This window comes from Mauremys mutica, chromosome 3 (assembly GCF_020497125.1).
Source record: "Mauremys mutica isolate MM-2020 ecotype Southern chromosome 3, ASM2049712v1, whole genome shotgun sequence".
Lineage (NCBI taxonomy): Eukaryota > Metazoa > Chordata > Testudines > Geoemydidae > Mauremys > Mauremys mutica.
In genome coordinates, this window is record NC_059074.1 from 25708923 (window position 1) to 25726890 (window position 17968).

The 17968-nt window shown below is 41.4% G+C and overlaps 1 protein-coding gene across 1 annotated transcript; it reads right to left on the reverse strand.

The window, feature by feature from the left end:
• Window positions 1-7254: 7254 nt before the first annotated feature.
• Window positions 7255-7773, reverse strand: MSGN1 (mesogenin 1). Its single transcript, XM_045008886.1, has one exon. The coding sequence runs from the start codon at window positions 7771-7773 to the stop codon at window positions 7255-7257; it is 519 nt and encodes a 172-aa protein (XP_044864821.1).
• Window positions 7774-17968: the final 10195 nt, after the last annotated feature.

A 17968-nucleotide genomic window follows, 5' to 3' on the forward strand; every position in this document is an offset into this window, starting at 1 on the left:
CAAGCAACCATCCATCTGACTTGCAGTTGACCATTGCATGCTATACATATGATTCTATTAATTGAATGGAACATTAAAGTAGAAACTTTGGAGTTTTTTTGGTAACTAGAGCAATAAAGCAGAGGTATATCTACTGCCAAAGTGTGATATCTTTATTTTCATTGGGAAGGAACATTTATAATCACTACCCCACTACTCTGTAAACAAGCATCACACCCTTAAAGCAGGCTACCCTAATAGCTCATAACTCCATCTTAAAGCTATACTACCCTCTGAATCATTCAGTAAGGTTTAGGCTGCTGATTTCTCTTTTCACTCTTCAAAATTTGTCCATGTGGCAAATAATCCTCAGCAGGTACAAACAGATGCAGCTCCTATGTAATTTGCAGTAATCACTCACCCCTCACTGAGTGTTAGTGCTCTTGTTCAAATAAAATGAGTCTCTCTCATCTGAATCATCACTATTTGTACAACAATTGTGTTCTGGATCCCTATTCAACATCTGTAACAAGTCCCTATCTCAAATAGTTCAAACTGTAAGCAAATTTTCTTTAGATCACAGAGAACCTGTACACCCATTTCCCCCACCTATCCTGCCACAGTGCTAGTTCAGCCTCTTGCTGTTTTTTAAGGTCATTGAAAGCAGCAGAGAAGTTTAACTTCATTATTCCCTTTATTGCTTTGAAGTAAAAAAGTCCTCTTCACCACTAGAGATGCCCAGTGTTCCCTTTCATGAAGGTAACAGCCACTGTTGAGCTAGCACCATGATTTGAAAAGCAGAGAGGCAACAGCCAATGGTCAAAATCAACTAGTGTGCGTGCATTCAATAGGGCTGGTTTTGTCCTTTAATAAATTAAACATTACAAATTGTCTAAAGGAAATACATGTTAAAAATGTAGGTTTGAGGGTAAAATTGGACAAGTTTGTCTTCATGTGAATTAAAATAAAACCTACTTCCTACCTCCAGCCCTGTTCAGTAGTGGTTTTGTAATAAAACTCCCATTAACTCAGCTGCATTAAGATTCACCCTTGGTTGTAGACAGCTGGAAAACCTTGTGCATACAGAACAAAAGTTTATTTTAAAAAACAGTAAATCTCTTTATAAGGAAAATTGTATTAAACAACCTCCTCTCCACCACAGAGGTGCCTGTTTAAATTAAAATTCAGGAACTGCCTGCCTAGTTTTAAATTTTAAAAACAACAAGAAACCTCACAAGTGTTGAATCAACACCTACCTGCCTTTTAAGTGGCCATTTTATGACCACATACTTTTCCCACTGGTTGTTGGGATGTTATTTTTATACCCCCTGTTAACACAAGTTTGAAAGGAGATCAGTCTTCATTGTTTATGCTTAATGTCTACTGCACATTTCAACAGGTGAATGATAAAAGACCAAGTGAAAAGAGAAATCTAGTGACTATTTTGATAAGAAAATAGAGACATTAGCAGAAATGTATCACAGTTATTACCACTTGAAATAAACTCCAGTAAGTTTGTTAAGTTTTGTAATTTCAGCTCATGGCTGGACCTATTGTCTCACTATTTCTCATGTTTAGTTTAATGTCCATTAACACTGAATTTAGATTAGGGTAAACCTTTCAAAATGAGCCATATCTTGGGTTTTTTTAAAAAGAAAGGTTTACAGTATTAGGGATTTTTGGTATTTAGCACTGAACTGCAACCAAATATTGCAAAATTAAAAGGGGGTGGGAAGCAGCTAAATGTCCTCTCCTTCCCCCTTTGCTTCCCCTCGGTCTATACATGGGGACAGTAGGGTACTAGCCCAGGCTTTAGAAGACCTGGGATAAATTCCCTGCTCCACTACAGAATTACAGTGTGACCTTGGGTAAGGTCTGTTTCCAGCTCTAATGAAAATACTAGAATTACCTATCCCACAAAAGTGATGTTAAATACAGAGGTGCTCAGATACTATTGGCATGGGGGCAATATAAGTACCTTAGATAACTGGAGATGGTAAACCAGCTTTGACTGGGCTACAGTGTTGGAGGAAAGGGCCCTCTGACTGGGACTCCTACTCAAGGTCCATGGAGTAGTGGTGGCTGTTGCTCTAATGAAATAGCACACACACCCGCGGCCAGGGAATATGCTGCAGCCCCATGGCTTTGTCTAGGTTGGGGATTATCCTCTTTAAAAGCACAGTTACATGTAGCCCAGCTGTATAACCAGAGCAGTTTGTTACATGCTCACACACAGCCTTTCAGCTTAGAATTGCAAAATACATTACACATGCTAATTCCATCAGTCTCTCCACACAGCTGTGAGTGTAATAGTATTATAACTGTTTTATACATAGGTAAACTGAAGTAAAGAAATTGAGTTGCCAAAACACATTGTCAAGGGGAGAGCTGGCAACAGAAAGTCAAAGTTCTGCCTTTAGCTACTTTGCTCTATCCACTGAAGGTCAGTCCCTCATACATATAAAGAAAAGATCACAATTAAAGTAGTAGCATATTTTCCCTGCTGGCTGGGGATAGGGAATGGGTCCCACTTCCTGCAATGTAGTAATGAATTGAGAAACCACTCTCCACTGATAACTGAAATGGACTGACCAGCCTCCTCATGTACATGAGCGGTGTGCTGCCCACTGCAGTCTAATTATAACATTATTAATAAACTATACAGAGTAAAAAAATAATTAGCTGAAAGTAGGAAAAGTCCACTCATGATTCTGGTTTGTGAGACACAGGGAAAAGAACTTGGTCAGTCCAAAAATTTGTGCAAGTGCTTCAAGAAGCAAGACTGAGGGACCCCCACATAAAAATATCCCCGAGCTCAGTGGTTAGCGTGCAATCCTAAAAAGTCAAGGAACCCCCATTCAAATCCTTTCCTCCTCCTCTGGCAGAGAGGGGAGGACTTGAACCTTGCTCTCCCCTATCCCAGGTGAATTCTCTAACCACTGGGCTTAAAATCATACAATGGGCAGCTCCTTCTCCTTCTTCCTTCCCCTTCTCCTCAAAGGGGCTTAGCTGCCTAACTGCAGGTGTCAGGTTTCTGTTTGTGGTGTGCTCAAGTGACATAGGCATCTCCCTGCAACCTGGTTGTAGGTACCTATCTCCAAGAGAGGGTTGTGTGCTAAGCATCTCCCCATAGGTGTTGACTCCATGGGTGCTCCAGGACTGAAGCACCCACAGAAATATTTTTGTGGATGTTTAGCACCCACCGGCAGCCTAGTTCCTCCCCTCCCTCCCAGCACTTCCTGTTCACTGGCAGCCCTGTTAGGCACCAAGATGCTCAGCATTACTGTGCCTAAGTCTAAGATCCCATCCTTCGGCTATGTCCACACTTAGAGCTGTGAGTCCCAGCTGGCAGAGGCATACTGGGGCTAGTGCTCAGCAAACTATCTCACTAAAAATAGTCGTCCAGGAAGTAGTGAGTGGCAGCATGGACTAGCCACCCAAGTATGTAACCATGGGGGCCAGACATTTTTGCACTTGGGGCAGCTAAACTGTACTGCTGCCCAAGCTACCACAGTGACACTTCTATTTTTGACATGCTAGCTCAGGGATGGGCAAACTTTTTGGCCTGAGGTTTTGTAAACTGTATGGCGGGCCGGTTAGGGGAGGGGGTTGTGGCCTGGCCCCCACCTCCTATCTGTTCCCTTGGACTCCTGCCCCATCCAAACCCCCCTGTTCCCTGATGGCCCCTCTGGGACCCCTGCCCCATCCACACACACCCGCTGACTGCCCCCTGCCAGTCCATCCAACCCCCCTCCTTCTTGACTGCCCCCCAAGAACCCCTGCCCCCATTCAACCTCCTGTTTCACCCCGACCACCATCCACACACACCCGCTCTTTGTCCCCTGACTGCCCCTGGACCCCCACTGCCCCATCCAACCCCTCCTCTCATTCCTGACGGCCCCCCTGGGACCCCTGCCCCATCCAACCACCCCTTCTCCCCATCCCCTGACTGCCCCCAGAACCCCTGCCCCTGACTGCTCCCTGCCAGTCCATCCAACCCCCCCCCTCCTTCCTGACAGCCTCCCTGGACCCCTGCCCCCATTCAACCCATTTCCCCCACCACCACCATCCACGCCCCTGCCCCCGACCACCACCCCAAACTCTCCTGCCCTCTATCCAACACCCCCTGCCCCCTTACCAGGCCGCTGCCGCCACCACACAGCACAGAGCACCGGATCAGGCTGGGCTCTGCAGCTGCGCTGCCCCAGGAGCTCACACCCTGCTGCCCAGAGCATTGCGTCGGTGGTAGAGCAAGCGAGCTGAGGCTGCGGATGAGGGGGAGAGACGCCGGGGGGCAAGCCTCCTGGGCCAGGAGCTTGGGGGCCGGGCAGGACGGTCCCATGGGCTGGATATGGCCACGGGCCATAGTTTGCCCACCCCTGTGCTAGCTCAATGAAAGTTAGCACAAGTATGTCTCTGCAAGCTGGGAAGCGCCCCTCCCCCAAGTGTACACATAGCCTAAGTGACTTACCCTGGGTCCCACAGGAAGTCTATGGCTGAGCCAGGAACTGCAGCCAGATAGACTAAGTTCCAGTACAGTGCCTTAGACCTGCTCTTTCTCACTGAGAAGGAGCATGCCCAGCCTGACACCTTGGCTCATATGTAGGGTCTGGTAAAAAAACTGGTCCTTGTGCAACGCTTAATGCTGCCACTGGCACTAGTCACCCCAGATTGGGCTTGAAGGATAGGCAGCAAATGGGCCCATGGTTCTGCTCCCATTTCATCCCAGCAGAGGTGGCCCTGTAGGGTGTAGCAACATTAGGCTGCAGGATTTTCTGGAGCTGTGGGAGACACTGAGTCTAAGACATTTATGACACCTGCAGGCGTTCCTCCTGGGGCAGTGCTTCCCCACACAGCCCCCACTGATATGGTGCTATGTAACAACACAGCTTAAAGGGCCCCTGTGAAACAGCTAAGTAGTAGTATCTGCATTTAACATAGAGGGAAACTGAGGCCCAGAGGCTAAATGACCTGACCAAGGTCACACCCCGAGTCTGGCAGAGCTAGCAATAAGAGCCAATGCTCTTGCCTGCTATTCTGCAGCTCTAATCACAATCCTTATCTCCAGTAACACTGGTTTTACTGATTATTTTAGTTTGGGGGGGAATAAAGAACTAGGCATGAATCAAAAATCATAGTAAAGATTGTATCTAGTCTGACTTTTAGGGTTTGTCAGGAAATGGCAATCTCTGTACCTGCTATATCCTGGACACTGTACAGCAGTTGTACAAATTTATATGCAGGAATTTTATATGGTTAGTGAAGTATATGGTTTCTGTGTGATATGTGCCTATGTTCTGCCTTGATAATCTAATAGGTCTTCTTTATTTGTGCTGTGATTACTCCTCTCTCAGGATGCAACTGAGACCACTCAGCTTGTTTCACTGAACACACAAGTTGGATTGGAAATCTAGGCTGAGTTAAAACAGATTTGGAGCCTATGGAATACTTTTAAATGTGGCTTGTTATTGAAGTCAGAGACGTACTCTATTTCCTGCAGTATTGAATTCAGATATATATGTCAGCCACTATATGAATGACATACTGAACCTATAGATATGCACGTACCATGCTAAAATAACATTGTGTCAGATCAAGCCTAGCTTTGGAAAAACACATTCCAGGGACAGATTTATCCCTCTACCTCCCCTGCCCCCAAACAACCAAATGTCTCAGAACAGGTAAAGAGAAAAGTAATAATCCTTTAGTGCTTAAATTTAACATGTACCCTCAAGAACACAAAACATGCATCTAGCATAGTGACACTCATCTGTTCACCCTCCCCATGCACACAGTATGCTGTACATCCCTATATTCAATATAGAATAATGGTGCAGCCCTGGTTAAGTCTTATATCTCAGGGCAGAGAAAGGGTTAACCCACTCTGTTCTGCTCCACCAAGCTCAGACCTGCATTGCAGCAGTGCACCAGTTCTTCTCCTCTTTGAGTCCTCGTTGCATATTGCTGGCCTCAGAGTGCAGAGCAAGGTCTTTCTAAATTAATTTGGAGGAAAATATATAATGCAAACTTTTCTTTTCACTGTATAATATGATGTAGCCTGTGTTGCATCTATCACTGAAAGTCAAAGTAACTTGAGATTTGAACTGTTTCCTGGTTATAGAGGAAGGAGAACTAACTGTTCTTGACGGCGGGAAAATGCTGATCTTTTGACATGGAGACCTTACAGTTACCTGAGGTTTCAAAAGAACCTAAAGTGTGAACCTTGCACAATTCTGTAACTTGAAGTGATTCACTGAGATTAAACATTTAGAGTCTGGGCAGCTGAGTTGTGGGAAGAGGGAGGGAGAGAAAGAGGAGGGTGTGATCTAATCTTGCCCTCTGATAAAAGGCCCACAGAATGTAATACAAATTTAACCATTCAGGTTCTATGTACAGTAAATATATTTCTATAGAAATTATTAAAACAAATAGAATTTAAGAGAGAATATCTTCATAGCATTTTAAAATTCTATAGAATTTAATATTCCTGCTGTGAAAACTTGTAGGCTAAGGCTGACAATTCTATAAAAGGTTATTTTCTATTAGATTCTATATGGATCTAAGAATCAGTCATTACTGGAATATGCTTTTCTGTCAGAGATACAAGATATTCAGTATGAAGCAGTGATATTTTTATTTGTTTTCAAAGACATTCTTAAAATTACTCACGTTTCTTCATTTTAGATACATAATTCTAGAAATGTGGATAAATAGCCTGATTTATCAGCAATACCTGAACTAAATATACATGCGCTTCCAAATCCTAATATTAAAGTGCCTACAGGCCATTATGCTTAGTATTTTTGTATTATTTTTTACATCTTTTAAGAATTTACTTTAAACCCATTGATTTTTTTTTTATTTTTATCTTTTTTTAAAGTGAGTAGATTTGGCCACATAATCAGTCCTTATTAAACAGAAGATTGGTCAGAACTGTGGTGAGTAAATCCTAGCAGAATCTATTTGCCTTGCTCACTATTGAATCAGACTGATTTTAATATATTTTTGAAGCTCATTAAAAAAAACCAACCCAACAACCCATAACTCAAGCAATGTACAAGTATAAACATCCCCTTCAACTTAGAGCATTCTGAGATATGTACAGCAGCGACTCATCCATCCCTATTCCTTTTGTTCTGTCTTCGTTTGCTCAAGACACTCTGGATTTTTTTAAGGAAGAACTAGCTCAAAGTTCCAGTCGATATTTTTAAAGATTCTTTAGGAGGGATCTCAAAGTTCCAGTGGCAGGTTTCTCAGGCGGTGGGGGGAGGGTGTCTATGCCCGTTTGACATTGTTCAGCAGGTCTGTGAGTTCACTGATGTACTTGATGGTGTATTTCAGTGTCTGTATTTTGGTGAGAGGCTGGCCTCTTTGGCTGTAGACAGGAGGTAGGTAATTGCGCAAGGTGTGTAAAGCATCAGCCAGGGTCCTCATCCTGAGCTTCTCTCTCTCACTGGCTTTCCTTCTGCGCTGGGCTGACATCCTGGCCTTGGTACCTTTCTGAGCCTTGGCCTGTCCAGCATTCGGTAAGTACGCGGAAGGAAAATCCATCAAGCTGTATCCGATCAGGCTGCCGCTGCTGCTGCTGTTGTAGGGCATCTCAATCACAGCTGGGCAAGGGGAAGAAGAATATGATTCAAAGGAAGGAGATGGAGATAAGCTGTGAGGGGATGAGATCTGGTTCAGCTCATAGGCTCCTGCATTACTCTTCCAGTCCCAGGAAGACAGAAAGACCGAATTCTCAGTGCCCAAACCATCTTCCATATTCGGCAAAGTCTCATGCAATTTATCCATCCAGGAAGAGCAGTTGTGAGAAGCAATTCCCTTAGCTAACAAGCAATGGCTGAAGTCTTTATGCAGGGAGACCCTTTTATGACAGGGGGGTGGGGGGCAGAAGTGACAAAGTGGGAAATAGGGTTTTGTGAGGGGAGTTCAAAGGAGGACCCAAGTGCTAAGATGGAAAATGAACTCCTGAAGTGTTATTTTCTTCTCACCGATAATTATCTACCTTCAGCTAAAATACCTTTAAACTAACAGGCAACAGTGAGAATGAAAAAAGATTATCTTCTTGTAACTAACCAATTAAGACTCCACATCTACATTTAACATTGCAGTGGGGAATAATTATTAAAAGAGGCAAAGGAAAAAACAAAACACAGCAACAGCTTTATTTGATTTTATTAACATGAAATCTAAACAAAGATTAGGGGCTAATTTAGCTACACCTAATCAGGAAAGAGATCTTGGAGTCATCGTGGTTAGTTCTCTGAAGATGTCCACGCAGTGTGCAGCGGCAGTCAAAAAAAAAAAAGGATAGCAAATAAGATGGAGAATATCTTATTGCCCTTATATAAATCCATGGTATGCCCACATCTTGAATACTGCGTACAGATGTGGTCGCTCCATCTCAAAAAAGTGATACTGGCATTAGAAAAGGTTCAAAGAAGGGCAACTAAAATGATTAGGGGTTTGGAATGGGTCCCATACGAGGAGAGATTAAAGAGGGTAGGACTTTTCTGCTTGGAAAAGGGGAGACTAAGGAGGGATAGGATAGAGGGATATAAAATCATGAGTTGTGTGGAGACAGTGAATAAGGAAAAGTTATTTACTTGTTCCCATAATATAAGAACAAGGGGCCACCAATTGAAATTAATGGGCAGCAGGTTAAAACAAATAAAAGTAAGTTCTTTACACAGCACACAGTCAAGTTGTGGAACTCCTTGCCTGAGGAGGTTGTGAAGTCTAGAACTATAACAGGGTTTAAAAGAGAACTAGATATATTCATGGAGGTTAAGTCCATTCATTAATGGCTATTAGCCAGGATGGGTAAGGAAAGGTGTCCCTAGCATCTGTTTGTCAGAGGGTAGAGATGGATGGCAGGAGAAAGATCACTTGATCGTTACCTGTTAGGTTCACTCCCTCTGGGGCACCTGATATTGGCCACTGTCGGTAGACAGGATACTGGTCTAGATGGACCTTTGGTCTGACCCAGTACGGCCATTTTTATGGTCTTATGCTGTGAAGTGATCACTTGGCTAGAAAAAATTATCTAAAACCACATGGCATTATTCTCTGTGTAGTTATTTGAAGTCAATATATTATAACTCTCTGGTGGAGCGATATTCACTCATAATCTGTGTTGTAGACATAAGTCAGAAAAGTGGTTTGCTTGGTTTTCTGTTTACACCTAAAGCTTTACAGATTTCCCTTGACATTTCCAAATTTCCCTTGACTTCTCTTTGAAGCTCTTTGTTTTTATTAGTAGAACAAGAAGCATAAAGCTTATTCCCTGCAGCCTGCACATTCATTTACCATTATAAATTGCCCAACTCAAACCAAAAAGAATCTGTAACTGTAAACAAAGTTGAAGTAAGTATTATAAGTGAAAAATTACAAATACAGGTGTGTGTTTTAAAAATAGTGTATGAGCTCTATGCCCAGACAGTAAACCTTTACATAGAGGTTTTTAACTGAAAATCATAAGTACGGTGGACATACACAAAACAAAACTAAAAGCTATTTATGTAAGATGCTGAACTTCTAGAAATCCATCCCTTGTATTAAGAGTTAGGCAACTTTCATATATTCACAGAAAGACTCTCCCGGCATCCACTGCAGTCACTGATAAAACACTCAGGGCTTGGCTACACTTACAAATTTGCAGCGCTGCAGCAGGGTGTGAAAACACACCCTCTCCAGCGCTGCAAATTGCGGCGTTGCAAAGCGCCAGTGTGGTCAAAGCCCCAGCGCTGGGAGCGCGGCTCCCAGCGCTGTCCGTTATTCCCCACAGGGAGGTGGAGTACGGATAGCGCTGGGAGAGCTCTCTCCCAGCGCTGGCGCTTTGACTACACTTAGCGCTTCAAAGCGCTGCCGCGGCAGCACTTTGAAGTGCTAAGTGTAGCCACAGCCTCAGTGAATTCAGTAGTGCAGCATTAGATCCATATCCTTTAAATGGGCGACAGGGGATGGGATCATTTGATGATTCCCTGTTCTGTTCTTTCCCTCTGAAGCACCTGGCATTGGCCACTGTCAGAAGACAGGATACTGGGCTAGGTGGACCTTTGGTCTGACCTAGTATAGCTGTTTTTATGTTCTTAAATTAATAATACTCAGTTCACATATAGCACTTTTCATCTGTAAATCTCAAAGCACTTTAAAAAGAGGGTAATCATCATTTACCCTTTTACAGAGGGGGACACACACGAGTGCCTTGCCCAAGATCATCTAGTAGGTCAGTGGCAGAGGTTGGAATATAACCTAGGGCTTTTGACTCCACTGCCCACTGACTCATGCAGCCTCCAGTCACAACATTAGTTAGTAACGAAGGTGTCACAGAAAGAGCGAGAACCATAGAAGAGAGGAAATTTGGAGTCAGGAGAGTGGAAAAGCAAGAGGCTCCTTTTGAGGACCAAATTGTGCCTTTGCAGGTCCAAATGCAACACTTATTGAAGTCAGTAGAAATCCTCAATCTATATGTGAAGGCAAAACTTCACCCTTAATTTGTAATCTGGAAAATGATGTTAAATTCCATTAAATTCTGCAAGTTTTTCCTGAATCCTGTAAATGAGGCTTTTGTGGGGCAACATCTATTCTGAAAAAGAGGGAGGAGAGATGCCCAAGAATTTTATGCAGCCAGTGAATATTAAAAATTGATGGGAAGATTCCATTTCTCTGTGGTTATGACACTTGCACTGGGTTAATTAAGAAAACTTAGTTGTGTTCAGTTAGCATCTGAACAATGTTCACTGAAATCAATAGACTCCCATTAACTTCAGGACTTTGGATCAATAAGTTGTGTACAGGCCTTTATACCATCAGTTCATGGGAGACTTGATATTGATATTAGAGTGTTCTTGTGCATGAGGTAAATGAGTGAGAACCACAAAGCAAAGGTGAACAGTTCTGGCACTTTGAGTGGAGGCTTGTTTAACAATATTGAGCAACAGAGTATGTAATGTGCTAGGAATTCCACTACCACCCCACACAGGATTTTTTCCAGATTTTACGCAGAGTGAGCCCATTGCCATGCTGTATGCTGGTTTATTTCCTCATTAAGGAAAGTCAGTTGACTTAACATATTATGCATATTTAATGCCTGTGGACATTAAAAACCAAATGATATCAACTGAGGGACATTTTCTGTGATTTCACCTAGTTGCATGCATGCAACTGATAACATGAAAAAGACCAAGAAAGAAAGTGTTAAGCTACCATACACAGGTGACCATTTTTGTCCTCATTAAAACCTCTCTCACACCTCTTCCCCCCCGCCCCAAACACAGTTTCTCTCTTCTTATGTTCCCTGGTGACCATCTCTCTTTCAGATTTTACCTTCTTCCATTTTATTTATCATTTTTCTATCAGAGTACTTTTTCCATTGTGTCTCTTAACACAAAAAATAAAGTGGGTCAAAAACAGAGAAATGTTTTCGAGGGGAAAAAATTGGGAGTGGGGAGTGCTGGGTCAAGGAAGTTTCCAAAAAAATTAAATTGCTCTTACCACTAATATTTGATTTGGGGTCAAATTTTTGAATCCTGAAAGTGAAATCAAAATTAGACTCAATGATTTCACCCATCCTTACTGTTTCCTTATTTTAAAGTAGTTGAAACCATGAACAACAAATGCATGAGCAGTGTGCACAAGTATGTATGCATGCTCACAGTTCATTTTTACAGAGCAATATCATGTAAAAACAGCAGATACAAACACAGGCAGGTTCCATAGCTATAAATTTTGGCTGCATATGAACAGTTTTATCTAGTATACTATGTACATAAAATTGGAAGGGATTCAGACAAGATATTTAGGGGGGGATGGTAGGAAAACGCAGATTATCCCATATCTGCCTGCTATGGGATTTCTTATACATTCCTCTGAAGCATTTGATGCTGGCCATGGTCAGACAGGATACTGGACTAAGTGAACCACTGGTCTAATCCATTATGGTGACTCCTATGTTCAGACAAATCTACAAAAGAGGGGGGGAAAGGTAAGGGGCCAGATTTTGCGATGTGCCCTCTCACTGTGCTCACAATTTTGTGGCACAAAATAGGAAGTCAAGATGAGCCCCAAGGACCTGATCCAAAGCCTCTTAAACTAAATGGAAAGATTTACATGGTCTACCGTGGATTTTAGGTTAGGGCCTAAGTCTTAGTGTGCAAGCCCTGGAATCACAAATAGATGGTCGCTATCAAACTTATTTGTATTACAATCCATAACAGGAATCATTTGTTGATACCTGCTGAACACTTCACAATGTTGTTTTGACACTAGTAAAAATGAGATTATTTAAAATGTGCTACTGGGAGGAAAGCTTTTACAAATAGCCTTCATTCTCCAACTAGGTACTGGATTTATTTTTTTGGACAAGATAAAATATCTGATACTCTTTCCCCTGCAAGTCTCAGTAGAAAAATCAGAAAACAGAGAAATTCAGTTATTATGGGCAGTACATTCCCATGGCTTTCCTTTAAGATATGCAAAATTCATACATTTCCGCAATGTAATAATATTGAATGTTATTGAGTTCTGAGTCTAATATCATAGAAACACTCACTGACACTTAAATGATAAGGCATTTTCTGCTTGACTGATCATTTTGTTTTTTGTTTCAGTAATTTATTCAGCAGTATAAAAGCTAACATTGCAATCTTCATCTCCTTTAAAATGAGAGGTTTCTTGGTCAGATTTCTGACCTATAAGAGAAGGGGCGGGGGAAGGAAGAAAAGTAGGAAATTATTATTAAGCTTGTTTCTGTATGAGTCATTGCAGACAAGAGTCTTTTTCTTAAATAACCAGAGAAGGCACTAGAATAGAATATAAGATTTATCTTATAATATCCATCCAAATTGTGTAAAGAAGCCCTCACACCCATGAATATGGAAAAAAATTATTAATGCAAATTTATCTTTTGGGAAAATTTACTATGAGAAATAAATATATCCAGTAGCGTATTTCTGGCAAGTTTGGGGAATGTGTAGGCAGAATAAACATATAGAATAGTAAGAAGTACAAAAGGAGAGAAAAAGTGTTGCAATTCAGGAAAAATATAGCAGCATCAGATTTTAAATGAATTAATATAAGCAAATGTGTTTCAGTAGCAAAAAGAGAAAGCAGCATTTTAATCTTTTAATATCTAATTTTATTTACAATCGGGACAAAATTCCAGTGAGACCTCCTTTGTTTATTCCAGAAAGATGGAGGATACATTATTATCAATTACAATGGGACCTTGGTCTCCAGGAGCTGAGAACTATATAACAAAGAAACAGTCCCTGCCCCATGCTGTTTACATAACCATTCTTCCTTTTGTCTTTCAGATAACAATTCCCCAGAGATTTTACAAATGTTAACTGATTAATACCTCTTATTCAGCAATTGTGAGTTTTTTATTTCCTGTTTTACGGAGGTTAAACATAGGCACAGACCTGAATTTCAAAAATGCTGAGTGAGCATTCACAGTTCCCATTGACCTCAGTAGGAGTTCAGCACTTCTGAAAATTAGAACCATAGATTTCTTGTCCTAGGTCACACTCAAAGTACCCCAGATTCCCAATTTTCAGTTTCACTCTAACTAATACACTATGCTTCCTCCCATGCTTGTCAGTTATTTGGCTACCGGGTTTTTCAAACAGCAAGGACTTTTGCAGTATTCTTGCTCATGATGTAAGCCATGATCTCATTTCATATAAATAAGAATTTTCTTAAGAGGATAATGTTTTAAATAACATTGATGAATAGCAAATTACAATTCACTCAAAAAGAAAACTAAAAGTCTTTAAGATAAGACGACAAAAAGGTGGGTGGGAATGACAGTGGACCCAACTCTATGAAATGCCAAGAGTCCTCAGCTCCTACTGAAGTCAATGAGAGTTGTGTGCATACATGTGAGGTTCGAACTGGGACAATAACTATTACTTTCATCATTAGCAGGACATATATGAAGAGTTGGGGATGGGATTTTCAAAAACACCCCAAGTACTGGCCTAAATCTGCTTTAATTAAAGTCAACTGGAGTTTTACTATTCTAAGCACTTTTGAAAATGTGATCCTTAAACTTCAGACACTTCAGTGTTCTTAAGACATTTAAAAAAAACCCCACAATCTAAGGCCCCGATCCTACAAGAGAATCATGCAGGCAGATACCATTGACTTCTGTTGGACTCCGTATGGTCACAAGAGTCACCCACACAGTTCTCGTTGCAGGATCAGGGCCTATAGCTTGACTTTAAAACTTCAGATGTGAGTATTTGATCCTCCAAAAAGTGGCAATCCCAACTGACTGAAAAGTGACAGCAGCTCCCCAATTCATTAAAACAACTGATCTCTAAGCAACTGGCTTCCTAGATTAAAAGACTTACGTGTGGAATTTACACCTACCCACCTTTTAAGTACGGATTTTATTACTTAGTGTTTTTCAGCTGATATTTGGGAATGTCTTTTTAATACCCCTGTTAACAGAAGTTGAAAGGAGAATAGTCTATGTGGTTGGTCTTTAATGTCTGCTGGCCATTCCAATCAGAGGGAAAGGGCAAAGGGGGAAAAAATAGCCTAAGCTGGTTTATTTTGCTCAGAAAATGGAAGACAACAGATGTTATGAAAATAATAGAGACCTATTCAATAGGGAGAATTTCAGGGTCTAGTTCTACGGCCCCATTATTTCAGCTGTTTTTCAGAGACCTGCAGTGATATTTCAGGTTTCAGAGTGGTAGCTGTGTTAGTCTGTATCAGCAAAAACAATGAGGAGTCCTTGTGGCACATTAGAGACTAACAAATTTATTTGGGCATAAGCTTTGGTGGCTAAAACCAACTTCATCAGATGCATGGAGTAGAACATTCAATTTGGCATATTTCAAAGTTAATTTTGATATTTTAAAAAATTTGAAGACCAACAGTACCCATATTCCATTAAAAGCCTAGCCAAGTTATTTCCAAGGGATTCTCATATTTTCTTCATGAAAAGCTTGATTTTTTTTTGTTATTAACTTTTGTTATTGGGTTCAGATAGCACATATTACTATGGCTATGATTTTGTCATGGAAATGTTTAGCATATTTCATGGCAGAGGTACAGGACAAACAATAAGCCACTTGAAGGTCACAAAATATTGTAGTCTTCTCTACATTAACATACACAAGAGTATAGTGGGGGGTGTTGAAAGGTGAGGTCTGGGCGAAGGGGTTGGAGAGTCAGCCTACACTGCAGCAAATGGCTCCTGTCCTGCAGGGCTAGGCCCAGCTCCCCACTCCAGGCATTGTGACCAGGTGCACGAGATCACAGCACCACTCAGGTAACCTCATGTCTGGCTTGTCTGTCCCCCTTCTCTTCCCCCCCTCCCCATAGATGGAGACAGGGGGCAGACAGGCCAAACCTGAGTGGCGCTGCAACATCATGACCACGTTGCAACACCATTCGGTTTGGGGGCCTAATCAAATGCGTTTTCACAACCATTTCTAAGATTTCATGGACTTTATTCAAATTCATGATTTCTGTGACCTTTGTGACAAAATCGTAGCCCTACTTATTACTTATTTAAATTGTGGTAGTGTCTACAGACCCCTACCAGGGACCACAGCCCAGTTGTGATAAGGCATTGTACTTAACGAGTAAATCATGTTTTTCTTCCATTAAAACAGCACACAGTGCCTTGCATTCTGAATGGACAGTTTTCCAGAGTGATGACAATTGTCATCAGGATGTTCAGAACCTCTTTGCAGAGCTCACAAAACCAGGTCCAGCAGCTGAAGAAAATCAAATTAAAAACAAGGATCTATGCTTATTTCAAGTCAATTAGTATATTCTTTACATGCTACTTAGTAGTGACCTGAGTGGGTATGAACAGGGGTGCAAACCAGTTATTCAGGCCAAATTTCAGCACATGCTGTTCCATTTTGCCTGCTTAAATTCCCTCTTCAGTTTCAACTGGAAAATACCATCTATACTTCCTATTCTAAAACTGTTGTGTAGCATTGGTGTGTGCTGCTAGACAGTTGCCATATTTCATCCCAGAAGTGGCTCCATTTTAGTGCTGGATGAAATGATCCTCGGGGACATCGCTGGCATATCAATTTAATTGTTATAAAACTATTGATATCCTATGAAAAAGGGCAACATACAGATTTGAGATCATAAACACTAACAATAATTAGCTTTAATATAGTTTGCATGTTCAAAGAACTTTGCAAATATCAGGGCCCAAATTCAATGTAGTACTTAAGCACAGACTAAAGTCCAATTTTTTAAGCAAAGCACTTAAGCACATGCTAAAGTCACATTAATTTCAACTGCAACTGTTTCTTCGCTCTTTTTATCTGCTGTGGAAATTAAGCATATGGCTAAAGTGAAGCACATGTCCTTAAGTACCTTGCTGAATTGAGGCCTAACAAATTAAATATGGCACACCATTGTGAAACAGACAGGTGTGTAAGTATTATCCCCCTCTTACAGGTAGGTAAACTGAGACAAAGTCAAGTGAGTTGCTCAAGGCTACACAGTAAGTTGATAGCTGAGCTGGAACTAAAGCCCACATCTCCTGATTTCTGGTCCAAAGTTCTAACTAGAGAATGCTGCCTTTGCACATCGTATCATTGGGCTCTTCCATTTTCCATCTATGTTAAAATCAATACAAAGTCCAGGAAATATTATGTTGTGAAGAACAGTGCCAAGTAATCACTAGGAAGGAATGCCTTGCCTAATGAGGCCACTATACAAGTTGGATACTTGTGCTCAAATTGTTTTCAGTATCTTACTCCTCGGGTTGTCACTTATGTTTTTCATCCTGACAATCTGTATTTTTGAAGGTTATGTTCAGCATGGCAAAATTCATCAGATTTTTTTCTTCAACCAAGCAAAGATGTGCATCAACTTTTTAATAATCACATGCTAGTCAATTTTTGATTCTTTTAAGCTTTTAACCTTCTTCAGGTCTCATACCCATGAGCTGTACAATTTCAATATTTTTTTTCAGGTTTCCCACCATAGCTCTGGTGATTCAGGACTTCGGTATTTTTCCTGCCACCTCCTAATGCCTGAATTGGTTCTTGTTTAAGTGATAGGAGGCACAGTTCCTGGGGGGACTGGATTTTCTCTGGCTGAAATCCTGGTCCCATTCAAGTCAATGACAAAACTCCCTCTTTACTATCTTATCCTTACCTTCATCTTGTCTCCTCTGCCTCCTGCCCCATCACATCCTCTTTCCCTGATTATCCCTCTCCTCTTGTACTCATCATCTCATCTCTCCTTCCCATCCTCTCATCTCCTATAGGTTTCTCCATTAAATTTATCTTCTCTTTTCTTCATCCTTCTGGATGTTCCAAGTAGAACATGCTTTTTAACCCTCACAAATCACACATACATACCACATGCCAGTCCACCTGCACCATTGACTGAATAGCTCTCTCATCTCCACAGAAAGATACAGTCACTTACTGTGGAGAGGAAGCATTTGATCACCACTTGGGACAGGATTTGTTTTGTTTTTCCCCTTATCTGCAACACATGGGAAATCCCCAAAGTATAGGTTGGAGAATTAGTAGGTCTATAGATTTAGGGTTGGGGTTCAGCTGAGGTTCTCCACTCCGTTATTGACCCTGCATAAGCTAGTGTTGCTTGGAGAAGACTCTGCTAGAACATGTTAAACTATTTTCACTTCCATTTTTTAAACAAATGAGAGAATAGAAAGGCCAACCTACCAGAAAAAATGCTGAACAGAACAGTGAGTGAAGCACATCAATCTGTTGCCTCAAAGAAAGTGACAATAAAATGGAGACTTGCAATGAAGAAAGGCCTGTAATCAAATTCAGTCCTGCCAGTCACTTCTGTGAGCCCATTATAGTGTGGGCCACTAATTACACCCTCAGTAATGGGCACACACCCTTACCAGGAAACACAGACTCTATTCCTATCTCTGTCACTGACCTGCTGCAGGATGGTGGGCAAGTCACTTCACTTCTTTGTGCTTCCATTTCCCCTCCCTCCCTCTTATCTGTTT

What these genes read in the sequence shown, in the direction of transcription:
- MSGN1 (XM_045008886.1), bottom strand. Translation starts at nt 7,773, where the DNA reads ATGGATAAATTGCATGAGACTTTGCCGAATATGGAAGATGGTTTGGGC.